The sequence below is a fragment of the Rhinoraja longicauda genome, unplaced genomic scaffold, assembly GCF_053455715.1.
Source record: "Rhinoraja longicauda isolate Sanriku21f unplaced genomic scaffold, sRhiLon1.1 Scf000161, whole genome shotgun sequence".
Taxonomy (NCBI): domain Eukaryota; kingdom Metazoa; phylum Chordata; class Chondrichthyes; order Rajiformes; family Arhynchobatidae; genus Rhinoraja; species Rhinoraja longicauda.
Window position 1 is genome coordinate 192,319 of NW_027601379.1, and position 25,682 is coordinate 218,000.

The 25,682-nt window shown below is 46.5% G+C and overlaps 1 protein-coding gene across 1 annotated transcript; it reads left to right on the plus strand.

Annotated features, from left to right (window-relative positions):
* Positions 1 to 10,795: 10,795 nt before the first annotated feature.
* On the plus strand, positions 10,796 to 24,277 carry LOC144590220 (uncharacterized; the record flags this gene model as incomplete). Its single annotated transcript, XM_078395003.1, has 4 exons — positions 10,796 to 10,873; positions 12,269 to 12,395; positions 18,547 to 22,163; positions 24,233 to 24,277. Coding segments are annotated over exons 2-4 (3,750 nt in total), but the record flags the coding sequence as incomplete, so codon positions are not given.
* Between the last annotated feature and the right edge of the window lie 1,405 nt (positions 24,278 to 25,682).

Below are 25,682 nucleotides of genomic sequence, written 5' to 3' on the forward strand. Positions count from 1 at the left end.
AGGAGCAGTGTAAAGAGGAGTACAGTACGCTCTAAACAGGTTTATCTTGACATTTCCTGAGCACCAGTGGAATTTCCTAACCAACATGTTAGCTTGTGCATACAACATGCGGCGCTATCTATACATGTCCTCATCATCAGACATTTGATCTGTGATGACATGTCCCAGATACTTAGCTTTACAGCAGACAGATAGAACCTGCCCTGACAGGTAAAATGATGGGAAGACTAGATCTTTGTCCCCTTTTACTTTACAAATCATGACAACGCTCTTTTTAGCATTGTATTTCACGTCAAATTGGACACCATACTCAGAGCATATATTCAACATCTGCTGAAACCCAGCACTGCTAGGATAAAAAACTGCCAGATCATCGGCATACATAAGATGGTTTACCAGGGTGTTACCAATCATACATCCTGTTTTACAGCCCTCTAAGCTGTTCAGATAAATCATTCATGTACACATTAAAGAGGGCTGGTGAGAGTAGCCCCCCCTGGCGAACCCCATTACCAACACCAAATGGTACAGAGACTGCGTTACCCCATTTGACCTGCATGCTCTGGTTGGCGTACCAGTATGCCAGGACCCTAATTATACTGTTAGGCACTCCTCTTTGACTCAGTTTGTGGAACAGCTTATGATGGTTGACTCGATCAAAAGCTTTAGAGGCATCAATAAAACCAATTAACACAGAGGAATTCTGCCTTCTATACATTTCAACCATTTCCTTCAGGGCATAGATACATAAATCAGTACCATGCTTAGCCTTGAAGCCAAACTGGTTGTCTGTAGTACCCAAATAAAAACATAATCTATCTAATAAAATTCTTTCCAGGACTTTGGATAACACACTGGCTAGAGCAATCGGTCTGTAATTATCCAAGCTCCCCACCTTGCTCGCTTTGTCCTTGATGACAGGCACCAGAGTAACGGACAACATGGAGTCCGGTAACAGACCATGATTCATAAGGCCAGTAAAACAGATTGCAAGAAGGGCAGCAACCCTCGGGCTTGCAAGTTTGAGGTGCTCTGCAGTGATCTGATCTAAGCCGCTAGCTTTGTTATCAGCTAGCTGTGTGATTGCTTGATAGACCTTATTGGCTGTGATTCCCACTTTGTCACTGTTGGCAATGTTGCCCACTTTGTAGGGATCACTTTTAATACAATTAAATAGCTCAGAGTAATGTTGCCTCCACAAATCAGCTATGTTGTCGGCTCCTGAGACTCCTTCTATGGTACATGGTAACGATGTACTGCCTCTGTTCAGAGCTCTCACCTCCTTCCAGAAGCCAGTAACATTGTTACCAAGGAGCTTATCAGCCATAGAGTCTGCTCTCATTAATTGTTCGTGTTTGCTGATATAACGAACTGCATATTTATACCGAGCATTACTAAGCTTTTTGTGATCCAGGACAGGCCCCTCTCTGAGCCTACCTGCCAGGACCCAAGCCTTAAAGGCATCCTTAGCTTCAGCATGATGAGCAGCCACATGTTTATTCCACCCTGGCTTAATGCTGTGTCTTTTTTCAGAGTGAGTAAAGCATAGCCTACCAGCTTCATACACAGCACCCACAATACAATTATACATAGCACAGAGGTCCTTACAGTGAGCGCTGTTATTACAATTCACATCAGTACACATAATCGCATCTCTGGGTAGATATACATTACTTAAGGACATCAGTTCTCCCATAGTATAACATCACATCCTCATCTGAGAGCTTAGACCAATCCAGTTTAGCCTTACAGGCACTATTAACCTCCTGAGACATCTCCGGGAGACAGCCCCAATTGAGTGCCATAACAAAAGGAACATGATCAGACATAGATGCCTCATACACAATCTCCATAGATCTTAGAATATCATGAGCATCAGCATTACCTAATGCCTGACTGTTATTGAGTCTTGTCCCCTGTTAATTGATCCCAGAGGTCAGCATGGATATTTTACATGGTGGGCCGATTGGCTTTTCTCCATGCTATATGCCGCCATGACTAAATAACTGGTGCTGTCAGTGTGATGTTTGTACCATCTTTCTGTGGGTTTCATCGATGCTCCGCATCCAAAGATGTGTCTGTAGGTTAATTGGCCTCTAAATTGCCCCTGGTGTGTAAGGAGTGGAAGAGAAAGTAGAATAACTACAGGGTGATCGACTTGGGTTGGGTTTGGTTGAAGGGCCTGTTTTCATGCTTCCTTTCAATCAAATAAACTTAGGTCATGGACAGATGATTGGGGGGGAAAAGCGTGTTCTAATTCCCTGGGAGCGACGGCCTGCAATCTAAAATCCTCTGGTGGTTAATGGCTAACAAGGTTTTTAAAATTTTGAGAGGGAAGGACAGAGTTGACGTGGGTAGGCTTTTCCCTTTGAGAGTGGGGAAGATTCCAACAAGGGGACATAGCTTCAGAATTGAGGGACAAAAGTTTAGGGGTAACATGAGGGGTAACTTCTTTACTCAGAGGGTGGTGGCTGTATGGAATGGGCTTCCGGTGGAAGTGGTGGAGGCAGGCTCGATTTTATTATTTAAGAGTAAATTGGATAGGTATATGGATAAGAGGGCTATGGTCTGAGTGCAGGTAGATGAGACTAGGTCAGGGAGAGTGGTCGGCGTGGACTGGTAGGGCCGAACGGGCCTGTTTCCGTGCTGTAGTTGTTATATGGTTATATGGTTATTATATGAGCACATTGGTGATAACTTTAAACATTCCCTAGTTTCTGGGCAGCACCACTAGGATGGCTATACAATTTGAACCATTGCTCAAACCACCTCTCAACCGACAGATTTTAATGGTAATCTTGAGCTCTGGCCGCGGGCGGTATTTGGCCCATAACGTCTGTGCTGAACGTGATGCGAACTAAGCTGATCTCATCTGCCATAATCCATCTCCCTCCAATACCTGCACATCCACATGCATATCTATAGGCCTGTTAAATCCCAATATGGTATCTGCCTCAATCACCAACCCGAGCAGTATAAGTACCCACCACACTTAGAGATGTAGCACAGAAAGAGGCCCTTCGGCCCACAGAGTCCAAGCTTTCCAACGATCACTCCATACACTAGCACTATCCAACACACGAGGGAGAATGGTACAATTTACAATTTTACCGAAGCCAATTAACCTACAAAGATTACGTCTTTGTAACTTAGGATGGCACGGAGCACCCGGAGAAAACTCCGCGGTCGTGGGGTGAACGTGCAAACTCCGCACAGACAGCTCCCATGGTCAGGATCGAACCCGGGTCTCTGGCGCTGTAATGCAGCAACCCTTATGCTGCACCACTGTGCCACCCTCTTGCCCTCCACGCCTCTTTTAAACTTTGCCCTTTTACCTCAATGCTGTGCCCTCTAGTCTCTGACATTTCCACCCTGGGAAAAAGATTCCGGCTGTCCACTCGATGACTTATCTATATACTAAAACTCTTGTTTTTTTGTTTCTGAACTACAGCCAAAACAGTACATGATAGCGCGACAATTGTAGGCCCACCTTACTCACCGTCGTCCGTTTGGTGCTAATAGATGAAGTTTCATTGAAATTGGTGTCATATTTTTAAAGTTATTCACATTTTAAAGTTTAAATCTATCTCCTAGGGAGGGAGGGGTGGAGGAGGGAAGATAAAGGGGGTTGAGGGGGATGGAGTGGGGGGGGGGGAGGAGAGGGTGCTGCACCAATGCAGGAGAGGTTTGGGCCCAACGGGTCAATTTAGTCGAGTAATTTAATAAACCTCTCCCAAGCCACCGATGCCCCAGAGAAAACAATCCGAGTTTGTTGAATCTTTTCTTAAAGACAATACCCCCTAATTCGTTCTGTAAACACTCTCTTCAAAGCCTCCACATTCTTGTAACGGGAAGAGAAGAAATACATGGAATACTCAAACGTTGTGAATCTGTGGAAATATCTGCCACAGAGGAGAATCTGCCAATTCACTGGGTGTACTCAAGAGAAAGTTGAGATATGATAAAACTTTATTCATCCTCAGAGGGATATTGGTCTGCAAACCATCACAACACACAACAATGTTCACGAAAACCTGAAATTAAAAATGAGAAAAAAAAGAAAAACACAAGCGACTGTTGGTTGGCTGCCGTGAAAGCCTTCGACAAGGTCCCACATAGGAGATTAGTGGGCAAAATTAGGGCACATGGTATTGGGGGTAGGGCACTGACATGGATAGAAAATTGGTTGACAGACAAAAAGCAAAGAGTGGGGATAAATGGGTCCCTTTCGGAATGGCATGCAGTGACCAGTGGGGTACCGCAAGGTTCGGTGCTGGGACCTCAGCTATTTACGATATACATTAATGACTTAGACGAAGGGATTAAAAGTACCATTAGCAAATTTGCAGATGATACTAAGCTGGGGGGTAGTGTGAATTGTGAGGAAGATGCAATAAGGCTGCACGGTGACTTGGTTGTGTGAGTGGGCGGATACATGGCAGATGCAGTTTAATGTAGATAAGTGTGAGGTTATTCACTTTGGAAGTAAGAATAGAAAGGCAGATTATTATCTGAATGGTGTCAAGTTAGGAGGAGGGGGAGTTCAACGAGATCTGGGTGTCCTAGTGCATCAGTCAATGAAAGGAAGCATGCAGGTACAGCAGGCAGTGAAGAAAGCCAATGGAATGTTGGCCTTCATAACAAGAGGAGTTGAGTATAGGAGCAAAGAGGTCCTTCTACAGTTGTACCGGGCCCTGGTGAGACCGCACCTGGAGTACTGTGTGCAGTTTTGGTCTCCAAATTTGAGGAAGGATATTCTTGCTATGGAGGGCGTGCAGCGTAGGTTCATTAGGTTAATTCCCGGAATGGCGGGACTGTCGTATGTTGAAAGGCTGGAGCGATTGGGCTTGTATACACTGGAATTTAGAAGGATGAGGGGGGATCTTATTGAAACATATAAGATAATTAGGGGATTGGACACATTAGAGGCAGGAAACATGTTCCCAATGTTGGGGGAGTCCAGAACAAGGGGCCACAGTTTAAGAATAAGGGGTAGGCCATTTAGAACGGAGATGAGGAAGAACTTTTTCAGTCAGATAGTGGTGAAGGTGTGGAATTCTCTGCCTCAGAAGGCAGTGGAGGCCAGTTCGTTGGATGCTTTCAAGAGAGAGCTGGATAGAGCTCTTAAGGATAGTGGAGTGAGGGGGTATGGGGAGAAGGCAGGAACGGGGTACTGATTGAGAGTGATCAGCCATGATCGCATTGAATGGCGGTGCTGGCTCGAAGGGCTGAATGGCCTACTCCTGCACCTATTGTCTATTGCACAGCGCCTTAACTGGAACGAACAAACTAACGCAGGCTTAGCCCCAGGCAGAGGATTCTAAAACTGGAGTGCCCCACACCGGGCTCCTCTTTGTTCTCCCACCGTCCCTCACGGCGGTCCTCCGTCAAAGAGAACGCCTACAAGTCCTTGGTCAGGCCCAAATTGGAGTATTATGGAGCCGTACGGGATCCTTTCCACAACAACAACAACATCACCCTGGAGGAAGTACAAGGCCGAGCAGTTCGCATTGTATGTAATGACAAGCGCAAATCAAGTGTGAATAATATGCTGACTTCTCTCGGATGGAATACACGAGAGCTCCGCAGAATCAGCCTAAGACTTATTGCAATTTACAAGGAGATTCACAAAATCACGCCATCAAATCGTCCGTCATCCCAGAGCACCAACTGCCATGAAAAAAGACAAATACCGGTCCCTACATCATCAACTCGCTGAATATCAATAAACTTTGTTACCAATATTCCCTTTACCCAAGATAGATCAGGGATTGGAATATGTTGCCACCCAACACACGTGCTGCTCCCGATGTTAAGTCATTTAAAAAGGAGATTGAGCAACTAGATCTCCTCAACTTGGTCAAAAAGGCCCACTTCAAAATGTAATCACTACTCTACTCACTCCGACCTGCGAGAGATAAACACTTATGAGGTGTTTGCGCAGTAATCAACCAGAACCAGAACCCAGGCCGGGTCATCCATTGTTCTTCACGGTAGTCCCCCCCCATGCTGGGTCATCCATTGTCTTCCCGTCTTCCCCTCCCCCCTTTAGGCCCCACCGCTGCCGAGGCTCCTTCGGCCCATTCAGGCTTTGCTGCTCGGCTTCTCCGCAGTCCGCTGTGGGGCAACTCGAGCCTGTCTTTCTGCAACGTCGCTCTGGGATTTTGATTAGGCCACATTTGGAGTATCATACAATACAATACAATATATCTTTATTGCCATTGTACCCAGGGGTACAACGAGATTGGGAATGCGCCTCCCATACGATGCAATAATTTAAGTAATTTAGACAACAGCAACCCAACGAAACAATTGTAACAGTTTTAGACAGGGTAAAGTGCAAGTTGATCTATGCGTTGTGACCATCTGGCTCAGCAGGACCGGTTCATAGCAACTATGGCCCTGGGGATGAATCTGTTCCTGAGTCTGGAGGTGCGGGCGTAGAAGGCCTTGTATCGTCTGCCCGATGGAAGGAGTTCGAACAGACTGTTGCAGGGGTGTGAAGAGTCTTTGTGGATGCTGGTGGCTTTTCTGAGGCATCGTGTGTTGTAGATGCCCTCCAAGTCTGGTAGCTGTGTTCCGATGGCCCTCTGCGCTCTATGGACTACCCGCTGTAGAGCTTTCCTTTCTGCCTCCGTGCAGCTGAGGTACCACACAGGGATGCCATGCGTTAGGATGCTCTCTATGGTGCAGCGGTAGAAGGTCGTCAGCAGCTGTTGGGGTAGACCAGACTTTTTCAGTGTTCTTAGGTAGAACAGTCGTTGCTGTGCCTTCTTGACCAGCGCAGCAGTGTTATTGGACCATGTTAGGTTTTCCGAAATGTGAGTGCCCAGAAACTTGAAGCTGGACACTCTCTCCACACTGTCCCCGTTGATAGAGATCGGGGCATATTCCCCGTTATGCGACCTACGGAAGTTGATGATCAGCTCCTTGGTCTTGGTGGTATTTAGGGAGAGGTTGTTATCCGAGCACCAGTCCGTCAGGTTCTGCACCTCCGCTCTATAGTTTGTTTCATCCCCGTTGGTGATCAGCCCGATCACCGTTGTGTCGTCTGCAAACTTGACAATGGTGTTGGTGTCGAATGCAGGAACACAGTCGTGTGTGAAGAGGGAGTAGAGCATGGGGCTCAGAACACAGCCTGAACGACTACCGCCCGGTTGCCCTAACGCCGATAGTCATGAAGTGCTTTGAGAGGCTGGTCCTCTCACACATCAAATCCAGCATCCCTGACTCACTGGACCCACATCAATTTGCATACAGGGCAAATAGATCCACAGAGGACACCATCTCTCAGGCTCTTCACACTGTCCTGACTCACCTAGAGAGACAGGGCACCTACGTGAGGATGCTATTCATAGGCTATAGCTCCGCCTTCAACACGGTCATCCCCACCAAGCTCATCACCAAACTCCACCAGCTAGGCCTCAGCTCGTCATTATGTGACTGGATCCTGGACTTCCTGCTGGAACGACCGCAGGCAGTGAGAATGGGCCCGCACCTGTCCTCCACTATCACCCTGGGGCAGTTCTGGTCGCCTCCCTTACAGGAAGAACATGGACATTTGGAAAGGGTGCAGAAGAGGTTTGGCAGAATGATGCCTGGATTAGGGGATATTCGCCATTGGGAGAGGTTAGACAGACTTGAATAGTTTTCTCTGGAATGCCCGAGGTTGCAGGGAGATCTGATAGCCTCGCCGCTTGCTGCATATCACGTGCACCGCCTTGATTGTTATTTTTGCGATTGCGCAGTGTTTCCCGGAAATTACACTGAAACTGAAAGTGCTTCTTGGAATCAATCACAGTCTCAAGAAAGGATCCCACGGTAGGCTTGAACAAGTCGCCACATCTTAGGGCGGTAGAGCTGCCGCCTCACAGCGCCAGAGACCCGGGTTCGATCCTGAATACGGGTCCTGTCTGTCCGGAGTTTGTACGTTCTCCCCGGGACCTGCGTGGGGATTTCTCCAAGATCTTCAGTTTGTAGGTCAATTGGCTTGGCAAAATTGTACATTGTCCTTACTGTAACTCGGATAGTGTAAGTGTGCCGTGATCGTTGGTCGCCGGACTTGTAGTTAACTCTGGAATTTGCTAAAGGCGTCTCGGCACATGAGAGCTCCCAGCGCGGGGCTTGTCGTCAGTCCGGCGAGGTTGAAAGTCCGACATCAGCGCTGACAGTGCAGGAGGAGGCTCCCAGAGAGACCATTCGTCCCATCGTCATCGCTGCAACCCCCCTACAGCTGCAGGCGGACGTTTCCTCGACCGGTAAGTGAAACGGATTAATGTCCCAGGGAAACACAAGAAACTAAGCACGCGGGAACATTGAGCAAAAATACAACGCTGGAGGACTTCAGAAGGAAGGAGGCGTCCATTGCCCTCCAGAAATGCGGCCTGTGCCGCTGAGTAACCCCAGCATTTTTGTTTCTGGTCACAAGGTCAGGGCAGGGTAGAGGGACTGCACCTATTTTCTATGTTTTGCTACTCCTGCACCTATTTTCTATCTGCAGTTGTTTCCTACACAATTACTGGTAGTGTTAGTTACAATTCTTTATAGTGCTTCAATTAAGTGCAACATTTCCATCTTGCAATCCCTCTCATGTCCAATGGGGTACATGTCTGAGAAACATAAAGTCATAGAGTCATAGAATAACATTAAACGGTTCCACCCATATGGGCTGGAGGCCAACCCTTTCTAGGAGGATTTTAACTATTTCCTATTTCCTCATTTCCATCCTTCAATACATTTTCTCCTTTATCCAATCTTTGATCCTCCACTGATCAATGGCCTTATTCTTAAATCCATACAATCGGTGGCTGCCGTGTGCTGGGGCGAAGGACGCAGATGCCAATAGGATTAATAAACTCATCAGGAAGGCTGGATCCGTCCTGGGGGCAGAGTTGGATTCATGGGAGGTGGTCTAAGAGGGGAGGATGCTCCTCAAATTGCAGAGCATCCTGGACAATACAGTTCACTCCCTCCATGACACGCTGGTCAACCTGATGAGTACCTTCAGCAACAGACTGGATCCAACAAGATGCAGGACAGAACACCACAGGAGATCTTTCTTTCCTGTGGCTATCAAACTACACATCTGTTCCCCTTTCTGACGTGGGGTAGACTGACTCTCCTCACCCCCCCCCCCCCCCAACTCTTTGCACATCCCCAATCTTTTCCACTCGTCAGTTCAATTTCACGTTTCATATATTTTGTGTTTTATGACTCTTGGTAGATCAATTTCCCTCCTGCGATAAATAAAGTTCAATCGTATCGTACCGTACTAACTCCTGCATGTACCTCCAAACTAATTTGATTCAATTGCAAACCCCTACTTCTTCGGTAATCAATGTACAAATGCAAGAGTGTATTCAAATTTGGGAGTCCCACAAACACTGTCAGTACATCAAAGCAAGCTTACCCAAAAGAGCAGAAAGCGCAAAGGCAGTAATCCATAACTCCTGAGCAATATCTTTAACACCATTGGAAATATATTCTTGTTCCCAAAAGCAACGTTTAAAATAATTCCCCAATTGTTCCAATCTATATTCCAAAATGGCAACTTTAAATCCCGAGTATACTGTATATACATGTTTTAGTGTTGTTTATTATCATCACATGTGTTAAAGTTCGATTCTACTAGACAGACACCAATACCATAAAGTGGTAAAATATTAAAGTCTTTATCACGCCAGCGGGAGTGGGAGAGCTGCAACTAGTATGCTTGCATACTACAGTCACTCGAAGACCCCACTCACCCACAGAGTGTTTCAGCAGCAGTTTTATACACCGAATACAATAGGGTTTTTAGAAGTGATAACAAAACCAGACACCCCACACGAGTGGTCTTGCAAGAGCATAGGAGTTCAATGAATCATCACCCACTATCACTAGCCATTGTCCGAGGTCATCAATTCAGTCTATTACCATAAACACATCTTCCTGGTGCTCAACTTTATGGTGATTGTAAAGGGGCTCATTCTAATCTGTGCTCTTCCTTTGTATCCGTTTCCTGTCCTTTGTAGTTTTACAACACCCCTTTTGTAATCTCAAGTCTCAGTAGATGCTGTGGCATCTACACAGAGATAGACTTGCAGGCGTCTGAGGTGTGCAATCTAATTTAGTGACAGTTCATCTTCATGTAACATTTGGTCACATACGCCTTAACCCTTATTTATTTACAAAATGCTGGAGTAACTCAACAGGTCAGGCAGCATTTCGGGAGAGAAGGAATGGGTGACGTTTCGAGTCGACACCCTTCTTCAGACCTTAACCCTTAAATCTCCTTTACACATGTACCGAGGCCATCATTAGTATCAATACTTTATATTATTTTAAACCATTTTCAGGTTTTTATCTTGGCTCGCCGCTTGCTGTGTATCAGATGCAGCGCCTTGATTGTTATTTTTGCGATTGCCCAGTGTTTCCGAGAAATTACAGTGAAACTGAAAGTGCTTCTTGGAATCCATTCCAGTCTCAAGAAAGGACCCCACGGTACGCTTGAGCAAGTCGCCACATCTTATGGCGGTAGAGCTGCCGCCTCACAGCGCCAGAGACCCGGGTTCGATCCTGAATACGGGTGCTGTCTGTCCGGAGTTTGCACGTAATTCAATTGGCTTGGCATAATTGTACATTGTCCTTACTGTAACTCGGATAGTGTAAGTGTGCCGTGATCGTTGGTCCCTGGGCTTGTAGTGAACTCTGGGATTTGCTAAAGGTGTCTCGGCACATGAGAGATCCCAGCGCGGGGCTTGTCGTCAGTCCGGCGAGGTTGAAAGTCCGATTTCAGCACTGACAGTGCAGGAGGAGGCTCCCAGAGAGACCATTCGTCCCATCATCATCGTTGCAACTGCCCTCCAGCTGCAGGCGGACGTCTCCTTGACCGGTGAGTGAAACATATTAATGTCCCAGGGAAACACAAGAAACTAAGCACGCGGGAACATTGAGCAAAAATAAAACGGTGGAGGATCTCATACGGAAGGAGGCGATGTCCATTGCTCTCCAGTGATCCGGCCTGTACCGCTGAGTAACCCCAGCATTTTTGTTTCTGGTCACAATTCAGTGTAAAGTATAGTCGGAGATAGCAACGTCTCTGGAGAGGAGGAATGGGTAACGTTTAGGGTCGAGACCCTTCTTCACACCAGGTCAGGGTAGAGGGACTGCACCTATTTTCTATGTTTTGTTACTCCTGCACCTATTTTCTATCTGCCGTTGTTTCCTACACAATTACTGGTAGTGTTAGTTATAATTCTTTATAGTGCTTCAATTAAGTGCAATATTTCCATCTTGCAATCCCTCTCATGTCCAATGGGGTACATGTCTGAGAAACATCCAGTTGCAATAACATTAAACGGTTCCACCCATCTGGGCTGGAGGCCAACCCTTTCGAGGAGGATTTTAACTATTTCCTATTTTCTCATTTCCATCCTTCAATACATTTTCTCCTTTTTCCAATCTTTGATCCTCCACTGATCAATGGCCTTATTCTTAAATCCATGCAATCGGTGGCTGCCGTGTGCTGGGGCGATGGACGCAGATGCCAATAGGATTAACAAACTCATCAGGAAGGCTGGCTCCATCCTGGAGGCAGAGTTGGATTCATGGGAGGTGGTCTAAGAGGGGAAGATGCTCCTCAAATTGCGGAGCATCCTGGACAATACAGCTCACTCCCTCCATGACACGCTGGTCAACCTGATGAGTACCTTCAGCAAAAGACTGGTTCCAACAAGATGCAGGACAGAACGCCAAGGAGATCTTTCTTTCCTGTGGTTATCAAACTACACAACTGTTCCCCTTTCTGACGTGGGGTAGACTGACTCTCCTCACCCCCCCCCCCCCAAATCTTTTCACATCCCCAATCTTTTCCACTCGTCAGTTCAATTTCACGTTTCATATATTTTGTGTTTCATGACTCTTGGTAGATCAATTTCCCTCCTGGGACAAATAAAGTTCAATCGTATCGTACCGTACTAACTCCTGCATGTACCTCCAAACTAATTTGATTCAATTGCAAACCCCTACTTCTTCGGTAATCAATGTACAAATGCAAGAGTGTATTCAAATTTGGGAGTCCTACAAACACTGTCAGTACATTAAAGCAAGCTTACCCAAAAGAGCTGAAAGTGCAAAGGCAGTAATCCATAACTCTTGAGCAATATCTTTAACACCGTCGGAAATATATTCTTGGTACTTGGCCACATCTAAGTAAGCCATATAAATAACTAATCTAATATATATCTGGAACTCAGCATGTTATATTATATTCCACTTTCTGTTTCAGGTCACTGGTGTTTCCTGAGTGTCCGCTCCCAGTTCAACAATGAGCGAGATCTTGCAACTGTCCACTCTGGGCCGTCCTTTCCAATTGGGAATGCTGTACGACACCCGATCGGACACTCTGATCCCAGGTACTGCAATGTCATCACACAAATCAGTATGGTCAATGCGGTGCCATATGTTCAGGTTGTCAATCTTAACATGATGACTTTGACTCTGTGAGTTTCAGTGCAGTTTCCAGATGGGATAAGGATAATAATAATAATAATAATGCATTTTATTTATATAGCGCTTTTCTTATACTCAAAGACGCTTTACAGAGATTTTGAGAACATAGGGAAATGAATAAATAGATAAATAAGTAAATAAATAAATGAACAGAGAAAGGAGACAGAAGGTGAGGTGACCTTCAGTGGTTGAAGGCAGTACTGAACAGGTGAGACTTCAGCGATGTTTTGAATGTGGTGAGTGTGGAGGAGTCTCTAACGGTTTGGGGTAGTGAGTTCCATAGGGTGGGAGCAGCGATGGAGAAAGCCCTGTCCCCCCAGGATCTGAGTTTGGTCCGGATGTGGGGGGATAGGAGATTGGCAGCGGCAGAGCGGAGGGTGCAGGTGGGAGTGTGCCTGTGGAGGAGGTCGGTCAGGTAGGATGGGGCCAGGTTATGGAGGGCTTTGTAGGTTATGAGGAGGATTTTGTACTGGATTCTCTGGGGGATGGGGAGCCAGTGGAGTTTATAAAGTACGGGGGTGATATGGTCACGGATCGAGGTGTGTGTGAGTAGACGGGCAGCGGAGTTTTGAATGTATTGAAGTTTATTGATGATTTTTGAGGGTGCGCCATAGAGGAGGCTGTTGCAGTAGTCCAGACGGGAGGTGATGAAGGCGTGGATGAGGGTTTCTGCAGCTGTGGAGGAGAGGGATGGACGGAGACGGGCAATGTTTTTGAGGTGGAAGAAGGCTGTCTTTGTGATGTGTTTGATGGTGTCTTTGGATGGTTTGCAAATTAAGTTGCTGAACCCTGGTAAGGTTGATTTACAATATCATTGCCAGATGTGGCATTTTGGGAAGTCAAATTAGGACTGGACCTCAGAGCGAAAAGTAGCGCCATGAGGAACATGGTAGAGCAGATGGATCCAGCAGTACAGGTACATATTTCCCTGAAAGTAGCATTACACATAGGTAAGGGGGCAAAGGATGCTGTTGGTACATTGGATTTCACCAGTCAGGTTACTGAAAATAGAACATTGGACACAAAATGTTAGAGTAATTCAGCAGGTCAGCCAACATCTATAGAGAAAAGGAGTAGGTGCTCATTTTCTCCAGAGATGCTGTCTGACCCGCTGAGTTACTCACAACTTTTTTTGTGTCTATCTTCTGTTTAAACCAGCATCCGCAGTTCCTTCAGACACATAGAATATTGGCTGTTATGTTGCAATTGTACAAAACATTCATGAGGCCACATTTGGAGTACTCTGAAGGAGAACTGGTCACTCTGTTCGAGGAAACATGTCATTGAGCTGGAAAGAAGCAGAGATTTATGAGATGTTGCTAGAACCTGAGGCTTTGGCTATTGGACAGGCTAGGACTTTATTCCTTGGAGTGCAGGACACAGAAGGGTGGTCATACAGATGTGTTTAAAATCATGAGGGGAATAGATAAATTGAACGCACAGAGACATTCCCCCAGGATAGGGAAATCAAGAACCAGTGGACTTTGGTTCAAGGTGAGAGGAGCCCGATTTAATTCGAAGATATGGGACAATGTTTACACCCAGAGGGTGATGGGTATATGGAATGTGCTGCCAGAGGAGGTAGTTGAGGCAGGTACTCTTACAGCATTTTAAAGACACTTGGACAAGTCCATGGATAGGAAAGGTTTTGAGGAAGATCGACACAAAATGCTGGAGTTACTCAGCGGGACAGGCAGCATCTCTAGAGAGAAGCCATTCCTTCTTTCCAGAGATGCTGCCTGTCCCTCCGAGTTACTCCTGCATTTTCTGTTTATCTTCGATTTAAACCAGCATCTGCAGATCTTTCCTTCACAAGGTTATGAGAAAATGAGCCAAATGGGCTAGCTTAGATAGGTCAATATGGACAATTTTGCTCTATGATTATTAGACAGCATCTGGTAAAAGGTACACTGGGATCACCTACTTGCAAGTTACTCCACATCTGGTTAGTGGGAGTCAATCAGGGCCAAAGTGTTCCCATGGCAGGTAAAGGTAAGGACAGCAATTCAAAAGTACCCCAGTTATTAAGGCGTAATGGAGGTTGGATATAAGAAAGCATATGATAGGAATGGAAGAGCATTACACGTAGATAGGGGGGCAAAGAATCTGTTGGTACATTGGATTTCAGCAGTCAGATTACTGAGAATAGAACATTGGACACAAAATGTTAGACCAGCTTAGATAGTGAGGGGGGTTTTCCCTCTGGAGTGTCCAAAATGTCGTGGGGGGACAAACTTGAAAAAGTAATTGGGAGAGCAAAGTGAGAGGAGATGGTATAATGTGTGTAGGGAGGGTGACTAGGTTAAGGAAAATCACAAGCAGATTAGGTTATATTAAGGGCGGGAGGGTAACCAGACAACCAATAAGGCCCAGAGGGCTGTGAATCATTGCAGCAGGGTCTTGATTAGTTGGCCAGGCGGGCTGAAAATTTAATACAGAAAAATATGAGGTGTTGCATTTTGGAAAGTCTAACATGGATAGGACCGACACAGTGAATGGTTGGACTCTGGGGAGTGTTGTAGTGTAGAGTGGTCTGGGAGTGCAGGTGCATGGTTCCTTGAAGGTGGAGTTGCAGGTAGTCAAAAAGGCTTTTGGCACATTGGCCTTCAGCAGTCAGAGGATTGAGGATAGAAGTTGGGAGGTCATGTTGCAGTTATATGAGATGTTGGTGAGATCACATTTAGAGTATTGTGTTCAGTTCTGGGCACCATGTTATAGGAAATATGTTGTCAAGCTGGAAAGTGTACAAAGAAGATTTACAGGGATTTTGCCAGAACTCAAAGGTCTGAGCTATAGGGAGAGGTAGAGTAGGCTGGGATTCCATTACTTGGAGGGCAGGAGGGTTGTCCTTATAGAAGTGTATAAAATCATGAGAGGAATCGATCGGGTAGATGCACAGGGTATCTTGCCCAGAGTAGGTGAATTGAGGATCAGGGGACAAAGGTTTAAGGTGAAAGGGAAAAGATTCAATAGGAATCTGAGGGATAACTTTTTCACACAAAGGTTGGTGGGTGTGTGGAATGAGCTGCCAGAGGAGATAGTTGAGGCAGGGACTATTGCAATATTTAATAAAGTTTGAGAGGAACATGGATAGTACTGGTTTGGCAGGAATATGGACAAACACAGGTTGGTCGGACTAGTGTAGCTGAGACATGTTGGCCAGTGTGGGGAAATTGGGCCAAAGGGCCTGTTTCCAAGCTGTATGAATATATGACTATGACTCCAAACTGTTCATGGAGTTAGAAAAGTCGGGGGTTCTGAAATTAATTGCTCTTATCCGTATTTAACAAAGAGAAGCACATGGCAGAGAAGTCAATTATTCTGATAGTAACATTCTAGGACTTTATTATGAGAAAGGATGTCTCACTGTCACAAAAGTGGATAATAATGGCCAGTTGATGTATCTGAAAGGCAGTGGGAGATCAGGGAGGAGGCAATTTGGTCACAGACTGTGGTCACAGGTAAGGTGCCATCCTCCGCATAGCTGCCAGCATCTGCAAGAGAGAAGCCGTTAATGTTTCCGGTCAGAGATTACTCATCAGATCTGCGACAGGGCGAAAACAATCTAGATGCAGAAAAGACATGGCATGGTGGCATAGCCATAGAGCTACTGCCTTACAGCACCAGCGACCCGGGTTCCATCCTGTCTACGGGTGCTGTCTGTACGGGGTATGTACGTCCTCCCGTGACCTGCGTGGGGTTTCTCCGAGATCTTCAGTTTCCTTTCGCACTCCAAACACGTAGAGGTTTGTAGGATAATTGGCTTGGTGTAATGTGAATATTGTACCGGGTGTGTGCAGTTTGGTAGTGTTAATATGCGGGGATCGCTGGTCGATGCGGACACGCTGTTTCTGCGTTGTATCTCTAAACTAATCTAAAGGTTTGAGAGGGATTGAAATGACAAAGAGAATATCTCTGATAGAGTCATAGTCATAGTGTGGAAACAGGCCGTTCAGTCCAACTTGCCCACACCGTACATCATGTCCCAGCTACACTAATCCCACTTGCCTGCGTTTGGTCCATATCCCTTCAAACTTGTTCTATCCATGTACCTGTCTAACTGTTTCCTAAACGTTGGGGTAGCCCCTGCCTCGTCTACCCCTTCTGGCTGCTTGTTCCATACACCCACCACTCTTTGTGTGAAAAAGTTACCCCTTAGTTTCCTATGAAATCTGTTCCCCCTCACCTTGAACCTATGGTCCTCTGGTCCTTGATTCCCCCACTCCAGGCAAGAAATTCTGTGCATCTGATAGGGTTGGGACAAAGAATGTATGTGGGATGTACTAGAGGACAGAGGATCTAGGGGGTAGAGGAACTGAAAGAAATTTGCATTAGGCGAGAAATAGTATTGGGTGGACTGATGGGACTGAAGGTTGATAAAATCCCCAGGACCTGATGGTATGCATCCCAGGAACTCAGGGAGGTGGGTCTCGAAAAAGTGGACGCATTGGTGATTATTTTCCAATGTTCAATAGATTCAGGATCAGTTCCCGTGGATTGGAGGATAGCTAATGTTATCCCACTTTTCAGGAAAGGAGTGAGAGAGAGAAAACGGGGAATTACAGACCTGTTAGCCTGACATCGGAGGTGGTTAAGATGCTGGAGTGAATTATTAAAGAGGTAATAATGGTGCATTTGGACAGCAGTAAAAGGATAAGTCCAAGTCAGCATTGATTTATGAAAGGGAAATTATGCTTGACTAATCTTCTGGAATTTTTTGAGGATATGATGTAAAATGGATGAAGGGGAGCCAGTGGATGTCATGTATCTAGGCTTTCAGAAAGCCTTTGATAAGGTCCCACATGGGAGACTGGTGAGCAAAATTAGAACAAATGGTATTGGGGGTAGAGTGTTGACATGGACAGAGAATTGGTTGGCAGACAGGAAGCAAAGAGTAGGAGTAAACAGGGCCTTTTCAGAATGGCAGGCAGTGGCGAGTGGAGTGCCGCAAGGCTCGGTGTTGGGGCCGCAACTATTTACCATATATATTAATGATTTGGATGAAGGAATTAGAAGTAACACCAGCAAGTTTGCAGATGACACAAAGCTGGGTGGCAGTGTGAACTTCGAAGAGGATGTTAGGAGGTAGCAGAGTGACCTGGACAGGTTGAGTGAGTGGGCAGATGCATGGCAGATGCAGTATAATGTAGATAAATGTGAGGTTATCCACTTTGGCAGCAAAAACAAGGAGGCTCATTATTATCTCAATGGAGTCAGGTTAGGTCAGGGGAAAGTGCAGCGAAACCTGGTTTCCTTGTACACCAGTCACTGAATGTTGGCGTGCAGGTACAGCAGGCAGTGAAGAAAGCTAATGGCATGTTGACCTTCATAACAAGAGGATATCAGTATAGGGGTAAAGAGGTTCTGCAGTTGTATAGGGCCCTGGTAAGACCACATCTGGAGTATTGTGTACAGATTTGGTCTCCTAATTTGAGGTAGGACATCCTTGTTATTGAGGCAGTGCAGCGTAGGTTCATGAGATTGATCCCTGGGATGGCGGGACTGTCGTATGAGGAAACATTGAAAAGACTAGGCTTGTATTCATTGGAGTTTATAATGATGAGAGGCGATCTTATAGAGACATATAAAATTATAAAAGGACTGGACAAGCTAGATGCAGGAAAAATGTTCCCAATGTTGGGGGAGTCCAGAACCAGGGGCCACAGTCTTAGAATAAAGGGGAGGCCATTTAAAACTGAGGTGAGAAGGAACTTTTTCACCCAGACAGTTGTGAATTTGCGGAATTCTCTGCCTTAGAGGGCAGTGGAGGCTAAATCACTGGATGAATTTAAGAGAGAGTTAGATAGAGCTTTGGGGGCTAGTGGAATCAAGGGATATGGGGAGAAGTTGGGCACAGGTCACTGATTGTGGATGATCAGCCATGATCACAATGAATGGGGGTGCTGGCTTGAAAGGCCAAATGGCCTCCTCCTGCACCTATGTTTCTAACCACAAAACACAGAGAATGAATCTACTGAATAAGCATTGTTTTCTTTGATTAAATTCCGCTGGTTGATTCAATTTTACAGTTTTGATCGCTGTTTTATTCTATAGGTGTCACCTTGTGGGACTTACAGACACTGCAGAATAACCTTGATCGTTGTGATCAGCCCAGCACCGAGTTTCACATCATTGCATCAGACTCCCTGGAGAAGAAAGCCGCTGCCCTCAATGTGTCAGGGTCACTTAAGGCGAGTCTCCTGGGTGGGTTAGTGGAGGTGAAAGGGTCGGCAAAATATCTCAGTGACACAAAGGAATCTAAGCAACAAGCACGAGTTACCCTTCAGTACAAAACAACAACCAGGTTTGAGCAACTGACGATGAATCACTTAGGGAGACAGAATATTACCTACCCGAGTGTGTTTGATGAGGGTTCAGCCACCCATGTCATTACAGCAGTGCTCTATGGGGCCCAGGCCTTCTTTGTGTTTGACCAAATGGCTTCATCAGCAGAGAACACACAGGATATTCAGGGTAACATGGAGGCAATGATTAAACATCTCCCTCTGATTGCGATTCAGGGCGAAGCCTCCGTAAAAATGACAGAAGAACAAAAGTCTCATTCTGAGAAATTTAGCTGCACCTTTTATGGGGATTTCTCACTGAAGAACAATCCCACCACCTTCAAAGATGCCATCAATATCTGCGCAACCCTCCCAACCCTCCTCGGCCCAGGTGGAGAGCATTCAGTGTCCATCACAGTCTGGCTCTATCCTCTCAATAAACTCGACTCAAAAGCGGCTCAGCTGGTGAGGGGGATCAGCCCGGGACTGGTCAATCGCTGTCAGAGTGTCATGGAACAGCTCAGTGAGGCCGTGATGAGGTGTAATGACTTGATGAAAGACAGTGTCGCCGATCAGTTTCCTGAGATCAGGAATAGGATACTGCACTTTCGAGAAATGTGTCTGGAGTACACACTAGTTTTCCAGGGGAATTTGGCGATGGTTCTGCCATCCATTCGGGGCGGCGGGGAGGAGGAAGGATTACTGGTGAATATACTGAAGAACAGGGAACAGTCACCATTCAAACACCAGGCACTGACCACGTGGCTGGATGACAAGGAACGAGAGATGAAGGTAGTGAGACGTTACCTCAGCGTATTTAAAGATGTACCAATTGTGAAATCAAAGGGCGAGTTGGATGACAAGTTGATGGATCCAGCAACAGATTATGTTGTCTGCTTCACATTTACAACATTACATCGGGAGGACTTCTACCTGTCAAAGGCAAACAACCACCTCCGATCTCTCACAGCTCAGAACATGCAGGTACCCAATCCTGCTGACGGAGCCTGTGCAACAGGACACAGCGAGCACTGGTTTAACTCACGGTCTGTCTCGCAGAAAATGAAGGAGCTATTCCGATCATTCCTGGATTTTGCCACAGCCAATAGAGCAGATGAGAAAGTAAAATTCCTTGTTAGTTCTGTGCAGAATGACAGCAAAGTGGGAGCATCCATTTACCTGTACGAGGGAGGGTTTCTGGAGAACCAGTGCTTTGAACCCCCGTCACAGCCAGAGATACCGACAGTTAGTGGTACAACTCATGACAGTGTGACGCTGCAGTTACAGCCACCAAGATGTGGTGCCGGTGAGATTGTGGGCTACAAGGTAGAGTACCAAGTTAGCCAGCAGGAGGAATGGACAATTCTGGACACACCTGATCAATGCCACTCCTTCACAATACCTGGGTTACAGCCAAACCAGGAGTATCACATTCGATACAGAGCAGTGACCAAGGTAGGGGTCAGCAAGGCTAGTGAGAGCTACAAGAGCTTCACCCGGCCGGCAAGCCCACCTGGTAATCCGGTCTTCCAGGATTGTTCACCCATTCCAACACTGCACTGGAACAGACCAAGTCAGATTGGAGCTGATGTTAATATAATTCGATACAGCATTGAATATAGAGAAGAACCGTTAGTTAATTTCAACAAGAAAGGTGGATCATGGGAGGAAGTTAAGACAACAGGCACACAATGCTACTATCGTTTAGAGGGACTGAAACCCATGACTGACTACCGAGTCCGAGTGACTGCTGAGTGCGGAAAGACAGGATCTAGTGCAGCAAGTGAGGAGGTTTTAATAGAAATAGAAACCACATCAGTCAGAATAGCCCTGAAACTTCGCAGAAAAGCTCAATTAATATCCAAAGGAAACCCTTGCATTTACAAGCTCAATCTACAGAAGGAGGTAGCTGATAAATTCAAACAGCTTATGAAATGCTCCTTTGGAAAACCCACCACAAAACACACAATGAAGACAATTATGGTTCTGGGAGCAACTGGGTCAGGAAAGACAACCCTCATCAATGGGATGATCAATTACATCTTGGGCGTGGAATGGAGAGACAACTTCAGATACAAGTTAATACAGGAAGAGACAGGAAAGTCCCAGGCTGAGAGTCAGACATCCTCCATCACTGCCTACCAGCTCCACCATCAGGTAGGATTTAACATCAATTACTCTCTGACCATCATTGACACGCCAGGATTCGGAGACACCAGGGGCATCAGGCAGGATCAACAGATCACTGAGCAAATCCACGAGTTCTTCACTTCCCCACAGGGTGTTGATCAGATCGACGCCGTGTGCTTTGTTACTCAAGCCTCCCTGCCTCGCCTGACTCACACACAGAAATATGTCTTTGATTCGATTCTTTCTATTTTTGGCAAAGATATTGCAGAGAACATTCAGATCCTGGTGACGTTTGCAGACGGACAGCCTCCCCCCGTTCTGGATGCCCTGAAATTAGCTGAGGTACCTTGTCCGAAAGACAAAACGGGTCTGCCAGTACACTTCAAGTTTAACAATTCAGCCATTTTTGCCCAACGTCCAACCTCTGGAAACTGTGGCAACGAGTGCAGATCCAATGACAGCAGAGTAGGGGGAGAGAACGATGATAACTTTGATGCAATCGTTTGGAAGATGGGAGCAAACAGTATGAAGAAATTCTTCACAGCTCTGAACACAATGGAAACCAGAAGTTTGAGTTTAACGAGAGAGGTTCTGAAGGAACGTAAGCAGTTAGAAGTTGCAGTGGTGGGATTGCAGATTCAGATCCGAGTTGGTCTCGCCAAACTGGAAGAACTCAGGAAAACGCAACAAGCTCTGAACCAACACCAGACCGAGCTGGATGCAAATAAAAATTTTGAATATGTGATTGATGTTACAATTCCAGTACAGTCGGATATCAGCGGGACTGGTAATTATATAACCAACTGTCAGAAATGTTTCTTTACCTGCCATTATCCCTGCTACATTCCTAACGACGATGGTAAACGTAAATGTTCTGCAATGGACGATGAAGGGAACTGTAAGGTCTGCCCGAACAAGTGCATCTGGAATGTTCACTTCAACCAAAAGTACAAGTTTGAATATGAAAGGAAAACGGAGAAGAGGACATACAGCGAGCTCAAAGAAAAGTACGAGAAGGCCTATGGTGCGAAGATGACACAGCAGAATATTATGGAATCACTTGAGCAGGAGTTTGATGAGGTTGAGAACACAGTTCTGGTGCTGATTGAACAATTATCGGGCAGCATTAGACGACTTGAAGAAATAGCTCTGAGGCCAAACCCAATATCCACCCCAGCTTACATTGACCTCATGATTCAGTCTGAGAAAGAAGAGGCGAAGCCTGGGTTCATGGAGCGAATTCAGACACTGATGGAAGTAAAGGAACAGGCAGAGTTAATACAAAAGGTAGCAAATAATGAGAAACTGCTACCAGGGGAGTCTAAGGGAGGTCCAATGGTTGGGAAACGTGCTGGAAAAAAGCCAGGAGGAATATTTTCTAAAATGATACATTGGTTCATTCCCAATGTAGAAGATAAACATGCCAACTGTTCCCAATAGAGGGTGCAAATGTTTCACTCAGCCCATAAACAATCCATTGTTCTAATTCCCCCTCCTTCTCCTGCTTCACCTTCCCACAGCCTCTCACACCACACCTTGCTTCCTCAATGCTGCCCCACCCTCACTTGCTAGCTGCCACCCCCCTGGTCCGTGGCTTGTCACTACCAGGTGCTACCTGGAGTGGCTTCTCATCCAAGTACAACGTCAGTACTTCAGGAGAGCCTGAAGAATCTATCCACAACCCTGCCCGTTCCACGTCCCCGCGCGGAAAGCTCACCTAAATCACAGCGCCCATTTCTTCACGAGACAGGCTATCCCCAGCACCAGTTCCTAACCATCTTCCCCAACCCCCACTCTGTCCGTGAGGTCAGACGGCACATTTCCCACCCGGTGCCGGAGGAGGGGAAGCTTTCTGCCAGCTCTATGTCTCTCCCTGGTCACCGCCAGAGTCCGAGTCACGGGCTTGTGGGGGTAAAGTAGTCACAGTGTCAGTGAAACTGTTCAACCCCTCTAGCCTCAGGACAATGGCACTGAACTATTTGACCGGTAAGCAAACTGCAGGGGTGTTTATGATATATTTCAGGTGGCCCAACACAACTCTTTCTTAGGTCTTCATGATTACAGAGGTCAGTGCGACAGGCCTGTAGTCATCAAGACCAGTAATCCGTGGCTTTTTGGGTACAGGAATGATGGTGGAGACTTTGAAGCAGGCAGGCAGAGTCTGGTTTGCAGGGACCGATTGAAAATGTTTGTTTAGACTGGTGCTTATTGTTCGGCACAGAGCTTGAGGGTAGAGAGGGAAACATTGTCCTGTCCAGGGCCCAAAACTGCTCACAATGCGCCAAATGCGATCTGACCAGCACCTTTCAAAGTGTGAGCATTACATCCTTGTTTTTATATTTTAGTCATCTCAAAATAAATGCTAACATTGCACTACCGATTGAACTTGCAAATTAACCTTTTGGGAATACTGCACCAGCACTCTTAAGCCCTTTTGCACCTCCGATTTCTGAATCCAATCCCCATTAAGAAAAAAAGTCTACGCCTTTTTGTCTACCTTTAAAATGCATGACTGCACAGTTTGCTACACTGTTTTCCATCTGCCTTCCAAAAAGAGAGGCTCCGATTTCTGCACTCGCACATTGAGCAAGATGCACATTTGAGCAATGGAGAGACAGATGGTTGAGAATTGACATCCCCCTGATCTGCAAATGGTTCCCTGTGAATGAGCTTTTATGAATGAATACTTTATTGTCACATGTGACAAGTCACAGTGAAATTCTGTGCTTGCATACCCAAGGTATGCAAATAGTTGCCTATAAAGGGCGCTTACAAAGTTACAAAGTACCCCTGCGGCAGGTCCCCCCATGTCCCCACCCCCCTCATGGCGGTCCCCCCACGCCGGGTCCTCCATTGTTCCCCCCCCCTCCCCCTCATGGCAGTCCATGCACGCCGGGTCCTCCATTGTTCTCCCCCACCTCCCCCTCACGGCGGTCCCCACGCCGGGTCTTCCATTGTTCTCCCCTCTCCCCCTCATGGCAGTCCCCCCACGCCGGGTCTTCCATTGTTCTCCCCCCCCTCATGGCGGTCCCCCCACGCCGGGTCCTCCTTTGTTCCTTTCCTCGGCAAGTCCTCACTTCCACATGGTCCATCCTCGTCCGTTGGTCAGCGCCATCATCGACGGCTGCACGGACCTCTGCTCTTTTGCCGCTGGGTCCCCTCTGGACATCTCCGTGGCACCGACCCATGCATTATCCATTGACTTGGCCTCCACAGCCTTCTGTGCCAATGAATCCCACAGATTCACCACCCTCTGACTGACTCCACACCACCACATACAAGGACATAGTTTTACCAGAAAATGAATACTCACCTTGTACCAACAGAGCGTTAAACACGAGAACCAGTGTGATCACCAAGAATATGGCCAGGTACAATCTAACCCGAGCTCTGGGATGGGGTTCAACAAAATAAATCACCTTTGCTTACCCCTTGTAGATTTTAATTTAAATGTCTAGGATGCAGAAAAGACTTCCCTTTGCATCTATCATGTTTTTGATTCAATTCAATGATTCAGTGATATTTTATTGTCACGCATCTAGGTACAATGAAGTTCTTTGATTTTGGTGTACAATCTGTCATCACACAGCAGACTTCTCATTTATATTTTGTATTCCACCAGGTGGCGCCACCAGTACTGGCACTGGCTGCCTCGCCAACAGTCCATTTTTCCTTTCTAATGTTTTTATTATTTTAAGTCTGTGTTAAAAGTAAGTTTCTTGGGGGTTTTTAATGTGGGGGTGAGGGGGCGGGGAGTTGGGGGAAACATTTTTTCAATCTATCTCGGTCCCCACTACGGCCTAACATCGAGGAGTTGGCGGCCTATCCTGGAGACCGGTCCGGCGCTTCATGCCGCGGGCGCGGTGTGGACTTTAACATCACGGAGCTGCGATCTTTTGCCGAGGGTCGACTGTGGAGCGCTCCAACCTCGGGGCCTGTGGACTTTAACACCGTGAAGACCGCGGTCTCTGGTAAGAAGAGGCCGATTCGGGAGCTCCATGCTGCGGAGAGTGTTTCAACTGTCCCGACGCAGGGACTTTCGATCATACCGACACGAGGCTTCAGACAGTTGGCAGCGGCGAATGCGGATGGTTAAACACCCCCGACCGCCGGTGAACACAAAGAGGAAGCTGATTGAACTTTATTACCTTCCATCACAGTGTGGAATGTGGAATCCGCTGTGGTGGATGTTTATGTTAAATTGTATTTTATGTGGCTTGTGTGTCTTGTTGCTTTTCACTTAGTATGGCTGTATGGTAATTTCACTGTACCTTAATTGGTACATGTGCCAATAAATTGATGTTGAAATCCTGGACAACACACAAAGAGTCTGCACGTTTCTGTCGCTGACAAACTTTCAGAAGTTCTTCGTGCTGTCTGATCTTCTCACAGCGGCGAACCAGGGCTGTTGTTGCACGTGCATGGAGCACAATGCACAGTGGCGCAGCGGTCGAGTCGCTGCCTGCAGATCAACCATATTTACCTCTATCTATATAACCTTCACCACATATCCTATGCATGATACACATTCCACAGGAGTCATTGATATAGTCATCTTGTTGCTTGTTCCCTTGGTGGTTAGTCTGTAAGCTGAAGCAAGGAACTCAACAGTACTTATCGCTCACTCACAGCCGGGCAGGAAGGATTCGGTAAAGTGATTCACTTAAAGAAACTCTACTTCAGTTGCTGGTGAATCGATGGGCAGGATGTACATCAGGCAACGCAGAAACTAAGCTCTTACCTGTTCCTGACTCAAAGCTCAGGGCCTGGTGCAAT